This window comes from Danio rerio, chromosome 24 (genome assembly GCF_052040795.2).
Source record: "Danio rerio strain M-AB ecotype USA chromosome 24, GRCz13ab, whole genome shotgun sequence".
In the NCBI taxonomy this organism is placed as follows: Eukaryota; Metazoa; Chordata; class Actinopteri; order Cypriniformes; family Danionidae; genus Danio; species Danio rerio.
Window position 1 is genome coordinate 6,712,130 of NC_141044.1, and position 20,304 is coordinate 6,732,433.

General features: G+C 39.5%; 1 protein-coding gene across 5 annotated transcripts in view; it reads right to left on the reverse strand.

Annotated features, from left to right (window-relative positions):
* The window catches only part of arhgap21a (Rho GTPase activating protein 21a), a 144,017-nt gene that overhangs the window by 112,489 nt on the left and 11,224 nt on the right, over positions 1-20,304 (reverse strand). For 2 of the 5 annotated variants that reach the window (XM_087308097.1, XM_087308102.1), the window contains exon 1: positions 14,895-16,699. In XM_087308097.1, coding sequence (XP_087164223.1) covers positions 14,895-14,978 — 84 coding nt within the window. In that variant the 5' untranslated portion in view covers positions 14,979-16,699. 5 annotated transcript variants of the gene reach the window in all.

Sequence of the window (20,304 nt, forward strand, 5' to 3'; positions counted from 1 at the left end):
TGATTTGAACATTTAGAAATGAAACTTATGAGACAGTTCTTTATTTTTATTGTTGATTCCAAGTATGTAACGTAATCGTAAGCTTGGCTAACAGTCTTAGAGAATTTGATGTTTCCCCATTCTGAAAGAATGCCCAAGCATACTACATGAGAGGCAATTCAAAGATGGCCACAAAATGAAATTACTTGCCTTTAAGAGACTTTGCTGATACTTAAGGTGCTGATACTACACAGTGCCCCAATAAAAAGGGGGACAGCTGTGGACTAATGGTTAGAGAATTGGACTTTGCAGGTTCGATTCCCAGAATCAGCAGGGATTGTAGTTGGGGGGAGTGAATAACCAGCACTCTCTTCCACCATCAATACCACAGTCCCTTGAGCAAGGCACCAAATCCCCAACTGGATGTATGTGTGTGTGAATGTGGGAGTTGCTTTGGATAAAAGAGTCTGCTAAATGCTAAATGGATACTGTTTGCAGTATCAAGTTTTCTGATTAGTTGGTGTAGGGGTGATCCACACCAAGGAACAAAAGTAAAAATGGAATCATTTTGATAATACAAATATAAATCCCCCAGTTCTCATTTCATACTCTCAAATTGACAAAAATGGTCATGCCTAAGTTTTTCACATGAAAACAGTGTGCAGGATACACTGTAGGAGTAGCTGTCCACATCATACGCAGGTTTCAGATATCTTGTTGACATGTCTGCCAACACTTTGGCACTGGTTGGTTAAGCTTGGTTTTTCCCAGGAGTCTACTGTATTTAAGACCCATCTCCCACCACCCTCCCATTTTGTTATTTCTCCTAGCTCCCATAATTTCCGTAGTTTTGGTACAGTCTGTAACACCCCCAGGTCGCCAACTTTGGTATAGTATGCGATCGCAGTGGCTGCCCGAAACCCGGTTCCAAGTACAGTTTCCTAAACAGTGTTATTCAGACACCTCAGCCCTGAACAACCTCCTCCCCGCATTTTCAGAGACAAATGTTGACAGGAATGCTTGTAGAGAGGCTGTCCACTGTGTTGCAATGATTAACCATTAAAATGACGCATACCAACTTTTATGGCAACATCTATGGATTATTATATTGCTTGCAGAAATAGTTAAACATGCAATTTTTACACTTATTTACAAGTCACCGATGATAAACCCTAATAGTCTTAATGCATAGAGAGGCCTGAACAAAAAACAGACCTGTTCAAGCCAAACTTTCCCTTTCTTGACAGTGCTCCGGCCTGGTCTCAGTGGAGGGTGAAGTCATACGGAGAAGAGGGATGGGCCTAGAGAAATATGTTCGCTATTAGAGTTTAGGGTCCCCCCCCCCCCCTCCCTTTTCTGTCCCACCCAAACCTAAAGCAGCTGGGCCGCCTCGTGACCCACATGATTAAAAGCAGTTGGGGCCCTTGGTGAGATATGCAGAGTGGAATGTAGCGACTGGATATGTGTGTGTACTGTAAGCTTAAAGTGATCCGTCAGGAAAAAAAAGTTTCACTATACAAGACGACACACATTCCCAACACCTGTGCCACACCTGATGCATGTCATTACCTCCGTTCTGTAATTCCCCTTATAAACAGACCAGGATGAAAAGTTAAACATAACGGCACAGGTGGAAGAGCAGTATAGTAAGCGAATCCTTGTAAGGGGGCTCAAAAATCACAGCCAGGCTGATTTTAGGAAACACTCTTCACACAGTTTTGACCACATCAGAGGAACAGGAAATGAGGGGAAAATGCTGTTTGAATGAGAGAGAATACGAAGCAAGCCTTTACATACACAAAGACCAAACCAAACTGCTTTTACTTACTCCCTGATGACCCAATATACCACTAGTAAACCATCAGTTTTAAAACTTGCAAGTAGCATTTACTGTGGCTTAGCAGGCAGGGTGGGACGCACTGCAGACCAAAAAGAAGCCAAATAACACAACAGGACATGCCGCACGACAGCTGACCTGTCTGCCCAGAGCATGTCATAATACTCTCAGCACAACAGTGACCGTTATGAGGGACAAGCTCAGACGTGACAGCTCTGGCGTTAGTACTGACACCATTGTGTTGCAAGGCACTGCAGGACAGTCCAGGCTTATTCAATGTAAATAGATGCCACTGCATTTTTCCTGTGCAGTCAGGCCAGCACACTACACTTTAAAAAAAATGGGGGGGTAATTGCTTTGTTCAACCCACCTACATTTGTAAAAACTAGTCAGTTAACTCAATTCATTCAAGCTGTCCCAACACACATTGATATTCGAATATTCTAAAATTGGAATAAAACGATAACCGGTTTCAAGGTTTACCAGGGTTTGGAAAAGTCAGGATATTAAATCTGCTAACCTTTTCAGTTTTACGTTGTTTTAAGGTTTCTTGCAAGGTGTTTTTTTACAACTATTTTACTTTGATTGGAAGGTGTTTTCATTTATCGTGTGCTCGTGTTTTCCGTTCTTCTGTTGGTGTTGTGTAAAACAAGTGGCTAGGTGTACATTGTGGCCACATGCTTCAGTGCTCTCTCATTGGCTGCATGCTTCCAGTCCTGTTTTCTTGTGAGCACATGGCTAGTGTGCATCTTTGTGTCATGTGCTCTCCTGTCTATTGTCTAGTCCCACCCTCCTTGTTAACCCTTCATTAGTTTATTAAGTTCACCTGTTTGTTTGTTAATTCTTTCTCTTTATAGCACCCTCTTGTCTGCTGTCCTGTGCCAGTTTGTCATCATATATAGTCTTATCCAGCCTTGTCCAGCCCTGCCTTTCCTCGCCAGGCCATTCCACGTTTTTTTTTTTTTTTTTTTTAAACTTTGGCTGTTTCTCAATTCCAAGAACGCAAAGAACGGACTTGTGTTCTTGTGGAGACCGGTCTTGCCAGGTGTCCTCGGAAGAACGAACTCAGGAGACCGCGAAGGCAGAGAACGCGTCCTTTGAGAAATGGGATGCTGCGTTCTTCCTGATGGTCACATGACCTTCACGCGTTTTAAATGTAAATTATTTAAACATTACAGCACTCATACAACGATTTATTGTTGTCCCCCTCTTCAAAATATATACTTTGCATAAAACATTATAAATATACTCTGCACAATATAAATAAAACAAATTTTTATGCGATTTTCTGCAAACAAACACCCTTAATGTGTTTATTCCTTTATTAAGATATTCATGTTAATGTTTACTTTTACCGTTTCATTTAGGGAAACTCCTGAGGTAAATAAGTGATATCTCTGAACTTTAATAATAAATCTAAATAAAATGCTGCGCTTCCCACCTCCAGTCGCAATGACTTCTGGGACTTCACGCATCCTCCGTACTTGCGGTCTTGAGTATTGTAACTGAACTTAGGCAGCTGATGATGACGTTACACGAGAACACGAGGACGCAAGACCGCTGAAGAACGCACATTGAGAAACAGCCTGTAATTATTGTTTCCCCTCTTGTTTTCCCCACGCACAGCCGAGAAATGTGAAGGCTTTCATACTTGATGCGCTCGCCAGAAACACGAGCGTTTGCCAACTGTGCAGGTGAATTTAAAATATTGCAAATTAGAAAAGGTTGATTAGTTAAATTATGCTAAGGTAATTAATGTTTATTCAGCAATAATTATCCAGTACCAATAGCAGAACCGTTATCGTCAGAGCTTATTGATACTTCGGTCTTTAATAATGTAGCACCAATAGAGTACCAAGTTTCGTTACCCATCCCTACCTATAAGCACAGTACAGTGTTTTTAATTAAAGTAGCTGACAATAATAAATATTCTTAATAATATGAATGCATCTGCCTCGTCATTATGGTGGTACTGGGAGAGACAATTTTTTTCTGATGTGGTAAGTTTGAGAACCACTGATGTAGGACACAGTTCTTCTGGAGATACTTTTGCTCTAAAAACTAGGTAAAATAGTTGTAAAAACACATAATTTTTTTTGCGTATATCGTAAGAAAGGTATAACAGACAATTCTAGTGATTTTAAAAACCTTGACTTTTCCAAACTAGGGTAAACCTTGAAACCGGTTATCGTTCCATGCCTAATACCGGCCCATGCCTACAGCAAACACACACACACACATCCGGGAACGATGGGACTGTTTGGCAGTGGGCTCAGAAACTCTGACTGTAGCTTCATTCTGAGCTTTGTGGGTCTCTTAGCCGATGACCACACCCTGGCCCAGCTGGACCCAATAAAGGCCCCATTATACACTCCTACATTAAATATGTCTATCCTTATATGCTTATCTCTCAATGATAATACTTTCTTCCTCTATCAACTTTCATTTCTCACTCTATTACACCACTATTTCGCTGTGCTGTTCATATGTTTGTGCGTGTGTGTGTTAGGGAGGGTCAAACGGCTCGCAGACAGGAAATACTCCAGCTCTGAGAACTCATCTCTGGCATGCATGTGCGCTCTCTCTCTCTCTCTCGAATGAAAGCAGAGTTTGGATCGGATCGCTCACTTACAGAAACCAGAAACACCCTGTCAGCTCTGTCATCTATCAATACAATGGGATCAGGCAATTGACATATTTTCAATGAGGCATAAAGTGTGTTTTTGAAACAAAACCAGCTTCATATCTTGCATGGTGTGCACTTTTGATGTGCTGAACAAACTTCAGTGCTCAGCGCATGTTAAATTAACAGCAGCTTTATCGCAGAGAGGCTCACTGGGAAAAAAAAAAAAAACATCCAACCAAACAGCAAAAATTTGCAAGTTATTAAAAACAATTTGGAGTGTTTCCCTCAGATGAACTGGTATTACTATTATAATAAAGTTTGACCGGCCACAGACTAACATCAGGCGAAATTGTTTTCAACAAATTATATAATAGAACAAGATTTTAAATAAACATATTTTATTAAGTATTAATAAAATAAGTGCAAAATTATACGTACAATCATTAAATAAAATGTGCGAACAGCAATGCGAACTGCACCTGTATGGCAGTGTATGTGAATTTACACTTTCACGTTTCATTCAAGGCAATCAGTGTCCACGGTTAATTAACCGTATTAACAGTTTTGCTGAAATCATTGCTGCAATCAAAAACTAGTAATGTGTATGATAAAGCATAGCTTGAATTTACCTGATATGAAATGAGAACTGCAGAGTCGAGCATTTTTAAATAGGCCCTCACTCCATTCAGCTCCCTTTTAGCCAAAGATGTATGCAGTTGGCATTAAAAGCAGTGTGGTGTACAGTAAAAGTTACATTTGCTATTTTTAGACTTTTGAATTTGGCATCCTACCGCACAACACGACATGTTTGCTATTGCAGCCAGTCTTTTTTTTTGCAACCGGGAACCCGCGTGACATAGGTTGGTAATTCTTCTATAGACTGGTATTTCTCTGAGGGAGAGGCTTGGAACTGACATGTGCTTTTAGGACAGTTTATGTAATTAAACACACTAGAAACTCATTTAAAGTTTTTTTGTTTTTTTTTAACCTGTATGAACACAAACGAACGAACGCAAGTTACAGTCCATCCTGTCAAACCCATGTCGCATGACAGCAATTACTGAAACGCCCACAAACTTGCAAACAAAGAGTCACTATCATCATATATATATATATATATATATATATATATATATATATATATATATATATATATATATAATATATATATATATATATATATATATATATATATATATATATATATATGGTAACACTTTACAATAAGGTTCATTAGTTAATGCATTTACTAACATGAACTAATCATGAACAACACATGTACAGCATTTATTAATCATAATTGAACATTTACTAATGCATTATTAACATCCAAGTCCATGCTTGTTAACATTAGTTAATGCACCGTGAGTTAACGAACTAACAATGAACTACTGTATTTTCATTAACTAACGTTAACTAACATGAACAAATACAGTAGTAAATGTATTGTTTATTGTTTGTTCATCTTAGTAAATGCATTAATTAACATTAACTAATGAACCTTATTGTAAAGTGTGACCATATATATATATATATATATATATATATATTAGGCATGGGCTGGCATAACATTCTGAAGGTATGATAACCTTAGATAAAAGTATCACGGTTTCACGATATCATGGTATGGAGATGACTGTTCTAAAATATATTCTTTTTAAATGTCAGAGTTAAAAAAACAAAACTTTTTTTGCCATTGTACACAATTTTTTTTTAATTTCAGAAACAATTTAAATATTTTGGAGCCGTAAACACGTCAGGCTAAATATTTTAAATGAATTATGGACTTCTGCTGTTCTCATTTGTTTCAAAAATACAGATTTTTTTTTTACAATTTAAAACAGCAACTTTGGATATTTTTTTCTTCTGGAAATACTGCTGTCCTAAAAAACAATAACAAATGTAAATAAAAAAAAATCTTACTCATACCTTAGCAACTGTTTAGCAGAAAATGTTGACAGTTTTAAAACCTTGACTTTTCTAAACCGTGGCATACCTTAAACACGGTTATTGTCCCATGCCTAATATATATATATATATATATATATATATATATATACACACAAAATTGAAATACACACGTATATGGCTGTAGTTGGTGAAGTGTGTTCTGCTATGTGTTTTCCCTCCACTGCAGGTGGAGTGGGTGGAGTTACAGTGATGCATCACTGCTGCTCTCATTCTCTGGCCTTCATGCTGCCACTCACTGTTCCCATGGCAACCGCCTCCTCTTTGACCCATGACTATGATGTGTACGTTAAGAAAGAGTGATCTAGTATATAAATGCACGTACATGCGATTTGTGTTTTCTAAGTGAGTGGGGGTGGGGTTTAAGGAGCACAGTCACAAAACCACCCCTCCCACAGTCAACCGGCCCCTTATGATTCCTTTCCAGCTCCGCCTCCTCCTGCCTGCATTGCACCAAAAGACCTGTGTGGTTTCACAGGAGACGACACACACTCTCTCTCTCGCTCCTGTTTCTCATTCAGAGCATGTGAAACCTCAGATAACAGCACACAGCTCCACACACACTCCATAGAGACGCATAACGAGTGCATTTCGGCTATTCATGTCACTCACATCTTCCAATGATAAAAAAGAGAGCGATACATTTTGAGTCACAACAAATATATTTGATTATGTCAAGTGTTTTTTGTTTTTTAGATTAGATTAGATTAGATTCAACTTTATTGTCATTACACATGTACAAATACAAGGCAACGGAATGCAGTTTAGGTCTAACCAGCAGTGCAATAGAAGCAAATGCAGGATACAGGTATTTATTATAAAGTGCAATTGTAGAAAAGCTATGGTGATGTATTACAGATCGATGTACTATGAACATCATATACAGGTTGTATTAGCTATGAACAGAGATTTACAATAAATGAATGAATGAATGAATGAATGAATGAATGAATGAATGAATATCACTATTAAATTAGTGTGCCAATTGGAATGACTAAATAAGATTATAATAATATAATAATTATGATAAGATAAACACCATCTAGATATGAAACATGAACAGTCACTCAGCACCATGTTGTGGGTTATACTTAAAATTTAAGCCTGAGTGTATATGGTGGTCCAATATATAATTTTATACAACAGTTCTGTCTGGTTCTCAAATCTGATTGGCTGATAGCCGTGCGATATTCTGCAATATCAGAACTCTACACAGCCTCAGCCTCTTTACCCTTTGTGTATTACTCCACCCACATACAGCCAGCAAAAAGCAGACACTACAGATCAAAAGTTTAAAAGATGCACGCTCAACTGTTTAACTGTCAGCTTATGATTTGAATCCGGAAGAAAGTAGTTCCTCATACAAAAGGGTTTTTGAGACTCTCCATGTTTGATTTTGTTTTTATGTCCACAATTATGCCGTCAAATTGTTGTATAAACGCAATATCACACTCGTAGCAGTGCGATATGGCTGTATATCGGCACTGGTGGGGTATAAAATCAATACAACGCACGCCTCCCACCAGTGCCGATATACAGCCATATCGCGCTGCTACTCGTGTGATATTGCTCATTTATACAACAGTTCTGTCTGGTTCTCGAATCTAATTGGCTGATAGCTTTGTGATATTCTGCAATATCAGAACTCGTCCAGCCTTCTCACCCTTCTGTATTACTCCGCCCACACGGAGCGACAGCAGATTAATAAACTCACTACAGTTTGACAAATATTGCTGCTGTTAGACAACATAATGTACTTTTGAGACTTTTTTAGTCGAGAACGTAGTTGTTTAGATTGCAACTATGCAGTTTATTTATAAGGATAGTGCCTATTTTAAATATTCACCACTTCTTAGAGACAGGACGTTGGCGGTAATTAGACTTTCATTGAGAAGAGCAAAGATGGTTTTTAGACAGGAGTTTCATCTCACATTATGAGGAGAATATTTATGCTGCATTGATTTTCACTGCATATGGTAATACACTGTGCTGGGCAGTGTCAATGTGAGTACGAGCATGAGGGCTAATTAACTGTGCAGACACTTCTATGCAGAAAACATTATTTGGATGTTGTCTCGTTGCAGTCATTGATTACAGATCACAATCAGTTTGTTAAGGCAAGGCTATGAAAAGAAAGGCAATTTCACCATAGCAGTGTTAAAGGAAGAAAAATGTTTTCCTTGAAGAAATGCACTGAGGAATTGGAAGACTTAAATGATATTTTGCAACACAAACTCACAGCCCTCTCTCCATACATTTTTGTTTCTTGCTGTACCAAACACACATCAAAGATGAAAAATAACTGCTTTCTCAGAGGAAAAGAAAGACTTTTAAGAAAGTCTGAATAGTCATACTAGTATCATTCATTCATTTTCTTGTCGGCTTAGTCCCTTTATTAATCCAGGGTCGTCACAGCGGAATGAACCACCAACTTATCCAGCAAGTTTTTACGCAGTGGATGCCTTCCAGCCGCAACCCATCTCTGGGAAACATCCACACACACACACTCATACACTACAGACAATTGAACCTACCCAATTCACCTGTACCACATGTCTTTGGACTGTGGGGGAAACCGGAGCACCCGGAGGAAACTCACGCGAACGCAGGGAGAACATGCAAACTCCACACAGAAACGCCAACTGAGCCAAGGCTCGAACCAGCGACCCAGCGACCTTCTTGCTGTGAGGCGACAGCAATACCTACTGCGCCACTGCGTCACCGTCATAATAGTAGTACTAGCATAATAGTAATAGCGATATACGAGTAAGAACTGTTACTGATGACCAATTTAAAGCCAAAACATATCAAACACATACTTTTAAGGGCTCTTGACAACCGTGTTCACCAAGTTTCTGTAATTCAATATTTATCAGATATTTAAAGACATATATGTGTATACAGAATGTGTGTATGCACTTTAAAAAAGTACTAACACATAATTTTATGTTGCTTTAACTTACTGTAATATATATGTAGTTGATTAACTACCTGATTGCAAACATATTTTCAACATCAGAATTATTATAAGTAGAATAGAATTATTTATAGAAACCAGTAGACCTACACATAATATTATTGTTGTTGTTTTACCATATGTTTGAGAAAAAAAAATAATTTTTCCGACTCATATTAAGCGTTATTTTACATCTACAGAATCGTGAGAAAATCGTGATCTTTATTTTAAGCAAAAAAAAAATTGCGATTGTCATTTTAGCCAGAATCGTGCAGCTTTACTGTGAAAATTTCTTTGCTCTATTAAACATCATTTTGGAAATATTTAAAAAAAATAATAAATTCATTAGTAATTCTGGCTAATAATTCTGACTTCAACTGTATATTTGCAAAATCGTTTCACCCCATTGTAAAACAGTGAAAGGAGAAATCATGAGAAAATCGTGATCTTTATTTTAAGCAAAAGAATCGCGATTCTCATTTTAGCCAGAATCGTGCAGCTCTAGTGGATGATGAAGTTCGAACACTTTTAACATCAGTGGCACATGCAAATCTCTTTAGAACTTTGAGCGGAGATGATTCTAAAAGGGTATGACTATGATATGATAAGTCTACATGCTCTAAAATGCAAGTAAGTAGTTATATACAAAAAAGGCCATCTCCTAATGCAGCAACTTCCTATTTTCTTTTGATATTTGGTGCTAGGGTCCCACTTTATATTAAGTGGCCTTAACTAATATGTACTTACATAGGAATAAATAGTTTGTCACAATGTACTTACTGTGTAAATACATGTATTTACTGTGTATGCTTAATTAAATACATGTATGTAATTACATCCGTAATTAACTTTTGTAATTAGATTTGTAAATACACTGTTGACCTGTTAACCCACCCTTAAACCTACCCATGCCACCAAACCTGTCCATAACCCAACCTCTATCCCAACTCAAAAGCACCACAAGTGTTCTCAAATACATTATAAACACAGTAAGTACACTGTAATTATTTTTTTTGACGTAAGTACATAGTATTTAAGGACACTTAATATAAAGTGGGACCGGTGCTAGTTTATCAGGACGTGACGATTTTGTTCTCTCAACTCGTTGGATGGAAATGGTGCTTTATTTGCAAATGTTTTATGTGACATTCTTGTTTCGCGCATTAATTTAATTCCCATCTTTGGATGGAAACATGGCTTATGTAGCCCTTGGTAGAAAAATCCAGACAGATAAGTGCATTGAGCTGTTTCTTATGCATTAGCAAATGCACAAAAGCTCAGCTGCTGCACTGAAACCAGTTGCACTGTTTACACATATAGATTTAGCTTTTAGGTCTTGATACAGGAAATGACATGCATAAAGAAACAGATCCAAAAGGCCTGCAAAAAAATTCAAATATGTAGTGACCTCTGTACAGTGTCAAACACTGGCAACTGAACAAACGTGTTTCAGCCACACTGCAGCTGATCTGGAAGTTTTACCATTCCCTGTCTCACGTCAATGGAGGTGATTGTGTGGTCCTGAATTCCTCATTATAAGCGGGAGAGAAGGGCACATCGCAGAAGCAGACGCACTTCTCTCGCTATCACTCTTCCCAGGCATCAGGGTGAAATAAACTGATAGTTAATTCTCTCCTGGGACTGGGTGGAGTGAAATTATGTCAGAAAACATTGGTTATCCATGCACAATCTGCCTTTGATACTCCAATCCCTCTCAAGTCTCTTCCTCACACAGATCTCTATCAGTTCTCTCCGAGTGGACACTGCCAACGGGCTTTTCCGGTTTTCCCATCAAAGATCATGTGGAGATGCCTTGGAATGGTTGGTCTCAAATAGCCATTTGCAGTTTTGTTCATTATGTGTAAGGCTAAAATCTGCTAATTCACAACAGTTATTAAACAAAGAAAATGCAGGTGTAAAATGCACAGGTGTTTTAATTAAACTAAGATGTGAACACCTTTTAAAGATTTATCTGTATCCAAAGAATACAGTGGGAGAAATAAATAGTGAACACATCAACATTTTTCTCGAAAACATATTTCTAAAGGTGCTGTTGACTTGAAATGTCCCCCAGATGTTGGTAACAACCCAAAAAAAAAAATCCAAATATGCAAATAAAATAAACCTTATTAGTTTAAAAAAAAAACACATGAAGAACGGATGGTGTTGAAAGGCAGTGAAGGCCCAGACAGCGGCTGAAATCTTGCAGTTGTTGCAACCCTCAGCCCTTCGCCATTGTAAATAAAAATTAGCTGCTTCTGTCCAACATCTACATTAGCAGGATGATGAAGATGAGACCAGGGTGGACATTTCAGCAAGATCCAGTCCAATTGATTAAAGGCTTCCAGTGCAAGAAAGTCAACCCAGGCTCATTCTGAAAACGTACCACTATATACATTTCTGGAGAGCATGCAAGGAGGTATGTTTTTTTTTTTTTTTTGTTGCAGTTTTTGTTTTCATGAATCCACCGGAGGGAACTGTGTACACTATTTGAGATCTTAATTTTCTCTCACGAGTACCAATTGCGCCAGCTCTTTTCGCATAAATCCACCAGAGGCCTCTGTCAACTGACTGACTGACTGACTGATTGACAAACCGAACAATAACCCCACCCATCCCCTTCCTAAACCCAACCGATAATGTTTTAAAAAGCCCCAAATTGACCAGCACCCATCCACTTCCCTAAACTCAACAGACAGTTTTAAAAAGCAATCCAGAAAAAGAAAAGCCCCCTGATTTTTACCACGTTTTCAGATTTAACCAAATTGTCAGCCTGTTATTCACTTGTTTATTTATTTTTTGGCTTTTATTTTTGTCTTGCCTGCTTTCTGGAACCGTTCTTCACCAGACTTGAACCCCGTCATTGCAGTGAACTGCTCAATGCCTCTTAAGTCTGCTGACGAACCACTGGACAAACTGGTAACAGCGGGAAAGTCATCCATACGAAGGTAAGCGGTCAGCTGCTAGCGCGAAAAGGAATGGCATCATACAGCCCCGAAACATTCCTTTTTAAAGACAACATGCAGCTTTACATACTTCTAGCTACATAGTTTGCGACCTCCAGAAATGTAGATAGGGCTATGTTTTCAGAATGAGCCTATGTTGAAGAAAAAGAGCAACATACAGTCTACAGTCACTCTACTGAGAAATGCATTACATGTAGTACCATCGCTATTATTAGTTTGTTGCTCCCCAGTACTATGTGCCATTTGCATCACATGGCCTGTGAATAAGCCAGAAGTATGAGGCTATGTGAGAGTGATCTCAAAAGGACAGAAGGTGAGTTCTGCAGGCAGTATCATTAGTACAGACGTACAGCCCCTGGGAAAGTAAACCAGCTCAGTCTGGAGTCTTTCTGTAATGCTTTAATTCCCGTTCACAGCATGTTCCAGAAGTTTCTCCAGGGTGTATTGTCAGGGCGAGTGTGATGCGAGCGTGAGCCACAGTCACACAAAGAACGGGAGCCCCTCACCCTCGGCAGAGCAGGTGGGCCAATTAGAGTCCCCTGGGCCTCCACAGATGCTCCCAAAGACTAATATAATTGGAATCTTCACTGCTGGGCCACTATGAATTATTAATACGCTTTATGAAGGGCGTTATCGGTCTTGGAAATGATGAGACCAGCAGACAAGCTCATTTAACCACAATGAACTGAGAAAAAACAACACCACGGGATGTTCTTCTAACAGATTTTGGCCCGTCTGGAAGGTTAAGGATTTACCCAGCGTGGGACGGTCATTTTTTCCATCCAATGACCAGGTGCTGGAGTCAGTGCTGAATATCATACCGCAGGCCTTTGCACAAAGACTGTGTTCACAGCCCCAAACAGAGGCCCGTCAGTCCTACATGCTCGCAAACAGTTTCAGCAGAGCTAAAATTAAATTAGTTCAAGGGGCAAAGCGAGAAGGCACTGCAGAGTCTGAGGCGACGCAGCACGACCCGGCTCTCAGATCACACAGAAAGACAGAGCCGAACAATGATTACAGTCTCTCACTTGTCTGTCTGTAAGATGTGTGCCAAATGAACTTTGAAAAGAAGCCAGAGATCTATGCGCGCACACACATACAAGAAAACGCCACCAGCTGTGAACTAGGGTTATGGGGTTTATTGAATATGTGGAATTAATCGAAATTCAGATTTTGGCTTTTAACGATTATGAAAATACTTGATTTGAGATAAAATGATTACTGCGTGATATCCCGCCCCCTTTCCAGCAGTACACTATAGCCCCTTTCACACAGTTATACTGTAAAATATATGAAAAATTTCCGGAACGACTTCACTGGTAAATTCATAAAGCGCTGTTCACACAGGCGAGGACGTTACAGAATGTTTCTGGAAAAGAGCATTCACACATCCATTCATAAATACCGGTAAATTCTGACATCATTAACCAAAAATGACCTGTAAACGGCTGCGCTTGTATTTGTAAACATTTGACTACATCACAAACTCTGTGGATGGATCAGTATTGTGAACAACGATGAAAACATAAAAAGAAACACTTTCACATGTTGAGATGTACATGATATGTGTGTGTGCTGGCGCTCATGGGCTGTTTCATGGGCACACGCAAAGCTTGAAGTTTAAACAAACAACGGCTTATCATAAGCATCTTATCGATAATTAATTACACGGTTGGCATTAAAATGAACATATAAACGTTATCTGACTAATTTCTAGCAGCTAAATGTGTCTGGAAAAATATCCAAAGGCTTTTATTCTCATAAACCGCGTGGACGCAAATGTGTCTGACTGTTCTGATTGGCTTAAGCAGACGTCTCACGTTCTAGACGTGCACACGCTTTTTCCGGCAATCTTCCTTTTGCGTTCCCACAGCGCAGCATTCCGGCAAATTACCGGTTATGTTACAACTTCTCTTTCCGGAAAATAGCCAGAACGAATTTACCGGTATTTTTAAAAAGGGCCTGTTCACACATACACACCTTTCCGGAAAATTGCCGGTAATTTTCCAGAAAGGTGTGTATGTGTGAAAGCGGCTATTAGTTTCACTAACACATGGTTTTTCCCATAATCAAGCAGCCCTAGAGGTTTAGCAGTACAATAAAATAACTAAATTATAAACAGTACCCTATATGTTTACTCTTTTAGTGCTAAGGAACAATAAAAAATGACTAAGAAGATACGCATTCCAGAAGTACTATAATATTTTATCAGCAGACATACAGCATGCAAAGATGAAAACAGAAAAACTACATGATATTGACATATAGGTATATACTTTTTAAATCTACAAAACATTATAGATCAGTCATGAGTACTCTGAGTAATCAGACATCTCCTATTCAACCAGTTCTGCATTCCCACGCTGCAGGAATACACACAAGTTATTCTTGGTATCAGACAAGCATTTCCATGAGATAAGACATAGGGCTGTCTGTGTCAGAACAAGGAACTATGAATATCAGCAGAACAATGCGACTCTTTGACTGGAGATACTGTGCTTTTTAAAAGACATGCAGGCTGTGATGTATTTTATGCATAGAGATGAAGATGACTGCACAGACCTGACTGTTAAAAGCGCAGTAAAGGTCACATATCCGGCTCCATTTGTAGCTGATCATGCAGTCCAGGACGCTTACATGAGCCATGTCATTAGTCCTGACTCAGATGGCACCCCTGTGCCCACCTGTGCCCTAGGATCTTTTATCGCCGGGTTCTCCGGTTGGTCCCTTGGAGCCTGCTCCTGGCACAAAGGTGATGGGGGGGTTGGAGGAAGTGTGCGCGTCAGGTCTGAGCCCATCTGCCTGCCCAGCAGGCACTCCATCAGCTAACCGCATCCTTTCCACAGCTCATTAGTGCTGGATTAATAATGCATACGGACACCAAAACACACAAAATCCACCCAAACGTCAGTACCAAAATGTTCCAAAGAGAGGTCTCCAAATAACGAAAAGGTGATGACACCAACAGGAAGGCTCGTATCCCTATGGTGCTCAGTATTTAAGAGTGATCGGTCTCTCCCGCTTGCTCACACTACGACTCGAACGCTCCATCTGTTCGTCTTCTCGCAGTGCTGAGTCAGGTAGCAGTGCCGCAGCAGGCTTAACCCCTGGATGAGAGAGGGAGGACTGCAAAAGACAAATCACATCTCGGAGAACTCTAAATTCCCTACTATGTTACAGGAACACTGCAATCCTCTCGCGCATTGCAGAAGCAGAGGAATGAGGTTGAAACAGAGCATGAGACTATAGCACACTATGGGTGAAGATGCTTTCAGTTCTGAGTTGGATGACACATGCGCAAATCGGGGAAAATGTATTATTTATTTATTCACTGTATAGTAAGCCAGCATCACTATACAGTGATTAGTGTTCATGCTTAGGTATGTATTTTCAAACAAATTACTTAAAAGGAGAGATCCAATTATTTTTAAGGGAGAAATGGGATAGCCCGTTTTGGGCAACTAAACAATCACCTGCCATGCAACCAAAACACTAGGTACGATAAAGTACAGTACAGTACAGTTCGGTACAAGTCTTGCATTTTCACTGCTAACAGTACTTCCTTTGTAGTCATGCACTACACCAAAAAGAAATCAAAGTTGCAATCAACATCATTCTCGCTCAAGGAAGTAAACCATACTGCCTGTTAACATATTGCCTATTTACCTTATTCTTCAATGCTGAATTGTGCACCTTTTTGCGATGGTTTTAAAACTTCCAATTGAGTTTCCTATGGGAGAAACGACTAGGAATAATAAACGGCAGAAAACGGTCAAACTACTTGCATGACTACACAGACAAAGTAGAATAATATAATAAGACAATATCAGTTTGCAGCATCAAGCAGCAAAACAAGCTGTTTTTAACATCTAAAAATGAATGGAAGTAAATGAGACCGGAAGTCTCGAGCCAAAATGATTCAAAGGGCTGCGTCCGCTCATTTGAAAAGAATAAGGTGAATACACTCAAGTTCATTATTTCAAATGTAGACAGATAGAGAAAAGAAGCAGCTTGTTCTTTTCACACATTTAGATGCAACATGTGAACAGTAAACAACAATAGAGGACATAGCGCCGATCATGTTCTTGCTTCTTGTCAGTGACTGTAGTTCCACCATTTTGGAAACTTATTCTGCTACTTAGCCTTACAAAAAAAGTGCCAAAAAAGTAGTAAGATACAGTTTTTTTGGTACCTTTGTCAGTAATGTACTGTACCAAACCTTACCGCTCTGTGGAAATGGGTTATTATTCTGCTGCTTGACTTCATCCTGCCTTTATTATTTGTACTGCAGTGTTTATTTGTGGCTGAAACTAGGACAACTCTGCCCTAGCAAATGCCCCATAATATTGTGTATTACATGGGCAATAAATAGTAATAATATCCTGTAGAACTCCTGTACTTTTATCTCATTTAAATCTTAAGTATGTTGGCTATTACAACCAGATAAGAGAGAAAAAAAAACACAATAATCATGGGGTATCTACAGTACACATCTGACAGATGTATTGTAAACATTAGATCTGTGATATCGGAAGTGATAAGATGCCAAGGTGACTCTGACCGAATTTTGCAGATCTTGGCTCAGAAATGCATCGACCACAAAAGGAATCCAACTGTCAGCAGATTGGTTCCACACATGCAGTTTTAATAACTTCCAAATGCCAACTGTCAGTCAGACAAAGACAGTTGGCAGACAGAACCACATCAGAGTCTGAGGCGAAATAAAAGCCAGGGTGCTGAATAGGTGTTATTTGGTAGAACAGGTTCAGTGGACACGCACTACCATGGAGAGGGTTTTCAGAGGGATACTAGGTCAAGCCTGAGCGAGTTAAACCAGAGCAATCCACCAGAGACCGACAACTGTGTTAGGTTATTCTTGGCTCTGCCAAACATTTATGCTGGAGTGTAATAAAAGGCTGCAGCAACATGAAATTCAAAGCGTAGATGGGGAAGATTACATTAAGATGTGGCGCGGATTGATGAAGCCACACATGAAGGATCTCTGGGCAGGTCAGGGCTACATACACACTCGTGTTGTGTGGGTCAGTTGGGCCAAACTCCCAATATGCAGACTTGGAACACGAGGAACTCATCTGTAGTTATGTACAAACACATGCTCGATACGACATTGATCTTGCACACTTAATATAAAAGCTTTGTCTCATGTATGGTGTTCCTATGGGCACTGCGAGATCCAACACAAACATTGAAACATACCCTAAAGAAGAGAAATGCAGTTACCCTGATCTCATATTACTGGAAATTGTGAGGGGTCTGCTCCCTAAAAAGATAAATAGATCAACCTTGAAAGCTCTGTCATTAATAAACGGAGTCCCCCCTAAAAGTGAATGGAACAGTCCATGGCTCACAACCTCATATTCTGACCCCTTCCCACCAGCCCAGGGGCCAATCAGATGAAATCAATACCGGTAGTGAAGCTCTTCTGTCACAGCACACATCAAAAGAACAAATCAATGATGGGCTGCCAAATCCCTGGATAAAAACCACACACATACACATCACATCTGAATAGCCCACTCAGGCACAGGCTGATGTAACACAAACTCATCAAATGATTCAGTCATATAACTCAGCCAATGAGATACAGTTATTAATATCTCTTGGGAGGACATAAAAACACGACAACAAACTGTTGCACTAGCTGAATGGAAGAGTTGACCATATTTTGTGCAATTACGATTATCTGCATTTAGTGACTGTGGCCATTTTTATTTTTGCCACTTATTTTGGCCAAACCAGCCACTTAGTGGTTATCTTTTAAAAGACTATATTGCCGTGAATAGACTATAAGCATCAATTTACAACATCAAACTGACATTATGTTGACATCCTGTGCCTACTGTGCCATTACCCCTAAAATCAGTTTAGGTTTGACGTCAACCCAATTTTTTTTTACAACCAAAATGCAATGTCCCTACGACGTTGGGGTACAACATCAATCGGACGTCATGTTGACATTCTGTGCCTGCTGTGCCATTACCCCCTAAAATCAGTTCAGGCTTGATGTCAACCTGATTTTTTATTTAATTCGGTACCGCTCTGCAGCCTGGGGGTTGGGGACAGCTGCTTTAAACCAATGTAGCCAAACGACCCTGTCCCATCAATCTACAGTCTGATTTTTTTAATTGTTAAAACAGAACATGCACAGGTGTTAATACATAGTCACAATGTGTGTGACATCAAAGCGAGGAACTAGGTGCAACAGAGTAGGTGGTAGCATCTAAGCACAGATTTACACATGTGTAATGCATCCAAAACCAAAACTAACCAGGTTTCCATTCCGAGTTGTTAGAGCAGCAGACTGTAGTATTTGTAACCTAGCAACCAAAGGTAAATAACGCAAGCATAAAAGAGACACATTTGGTACTTCAAAATGCAATCGGCAGATGCATTTCCATGTCCCTTTTTGTCCAAAACCACAACTTGTTTTTGCAAATTAGGGGATTTTAACACATTCATTTAGAAATAATAAGAATGGGGGATCCCAGACTATAGTAATCTATACAAGTCTGCCTCTATTCTGACTACAGACTCCTGGAGACCAAAAAAAAAAAAGATCAATACTGCACTGTATACCCAATGATTAAGCACTATGAATTGAATATGCAGTTCACATTTCTCTTAAATGAGACCCTCCTGATGCTTCCCAAAGGAAGACTGGAGCTCTGAGAGGTTTATTGGCAGAATTGTCTGTCTAGAGTGGATTCAGGTCAAGAACTGGAACACCGGGTTTACGGAAATCTTCTGGATTAGAGATCAAAGCATGTATAGAATTTGAGCATCTAAAGAGGATGCTGATCTTACCATTTCAGATTTGATGGGATTTTACTAAATCTCCGCAGAGTGAAAACAAAGCAAAAGAAAAAAGATCAGACCACCTAAGGCTTTGCAGACTGGTCTGTCCTGAAGCTACAGTTGACCGGCAAAGACTGGCAGTGATATGACTGTAAAATATGGTAATATACACTCATCGGCCACTTTATTAGGTACATCTTACTAGTACTGGGTTGGATTGATCTGCGCTTATAGACAGAAGTGCCTTAATCCTTCATGGCATAGATTCAACAAGATACTGGAAATATTCCTCAGAGATTTTGCTCCATATTGACATGATAGCATCTTGTTGTTGTGGCAGATTTGTCGGCTGCACATCCATGATGCAAATCTCCACCACATCCCAAAGGTGCTCTATTGGATTGAGATCAGGTGACTGGGGAGGCCATTTGAGTAAAGTGAACTCATTGTCTTTTTTAAGAAACTAGTCTGAGATAATTCGAGCTTTGTGACATGGTGCGTTATCCTGCTGAAAGTAGTCATCAGAAGATGGGTACACTGTGGTCATAAAGGGATGAACATGGTCAGCAACAGTACACAGGTAGGCTGTAGCATTGACACGATGCTATCAATTGGTACAAGTGGGCCTGAAAGTGTGCCAAGAAAATATCCCCCACACCATTAAACCTCCGCTACCAGCCTGAACCGTTGATACAAGGCAGAATTGATCCATGCTTTCATGTTGTTTATGCCAAATTCTGACCCAAGCATCTGAATGTCGCAGCAGAAATCAAGACACATCAGAACAGGCAACCATCTATTGTTCAATTTTGGTGAGCCTGTGTGAATTGTAGCCTCAGTTCCCTGTTTTTAGCTGACATGAGTGGCACCCAGTGTGGTCTTCTGCTGCTGTAGCCCATCTGCCTCAAGTTCAACGTGCTGTGTGCTCAGAGACACTCCTCTGCATACATCGGTTGTACCTAATAAAGTGGCCAGTGTGTGTATATCATATGAACAAAATAAGTCTAATTTCATATTATGCTCTAAGGTTTAATTTGTGGTACACAAAGTACATTTTTAAGGCAATAGTTTTTTTTTAATTTATATGAGTGCAATATTAGACGCCAATACAGAGATGCAGACAGACATATGAATAACATTTGCAATATTGAAAGTA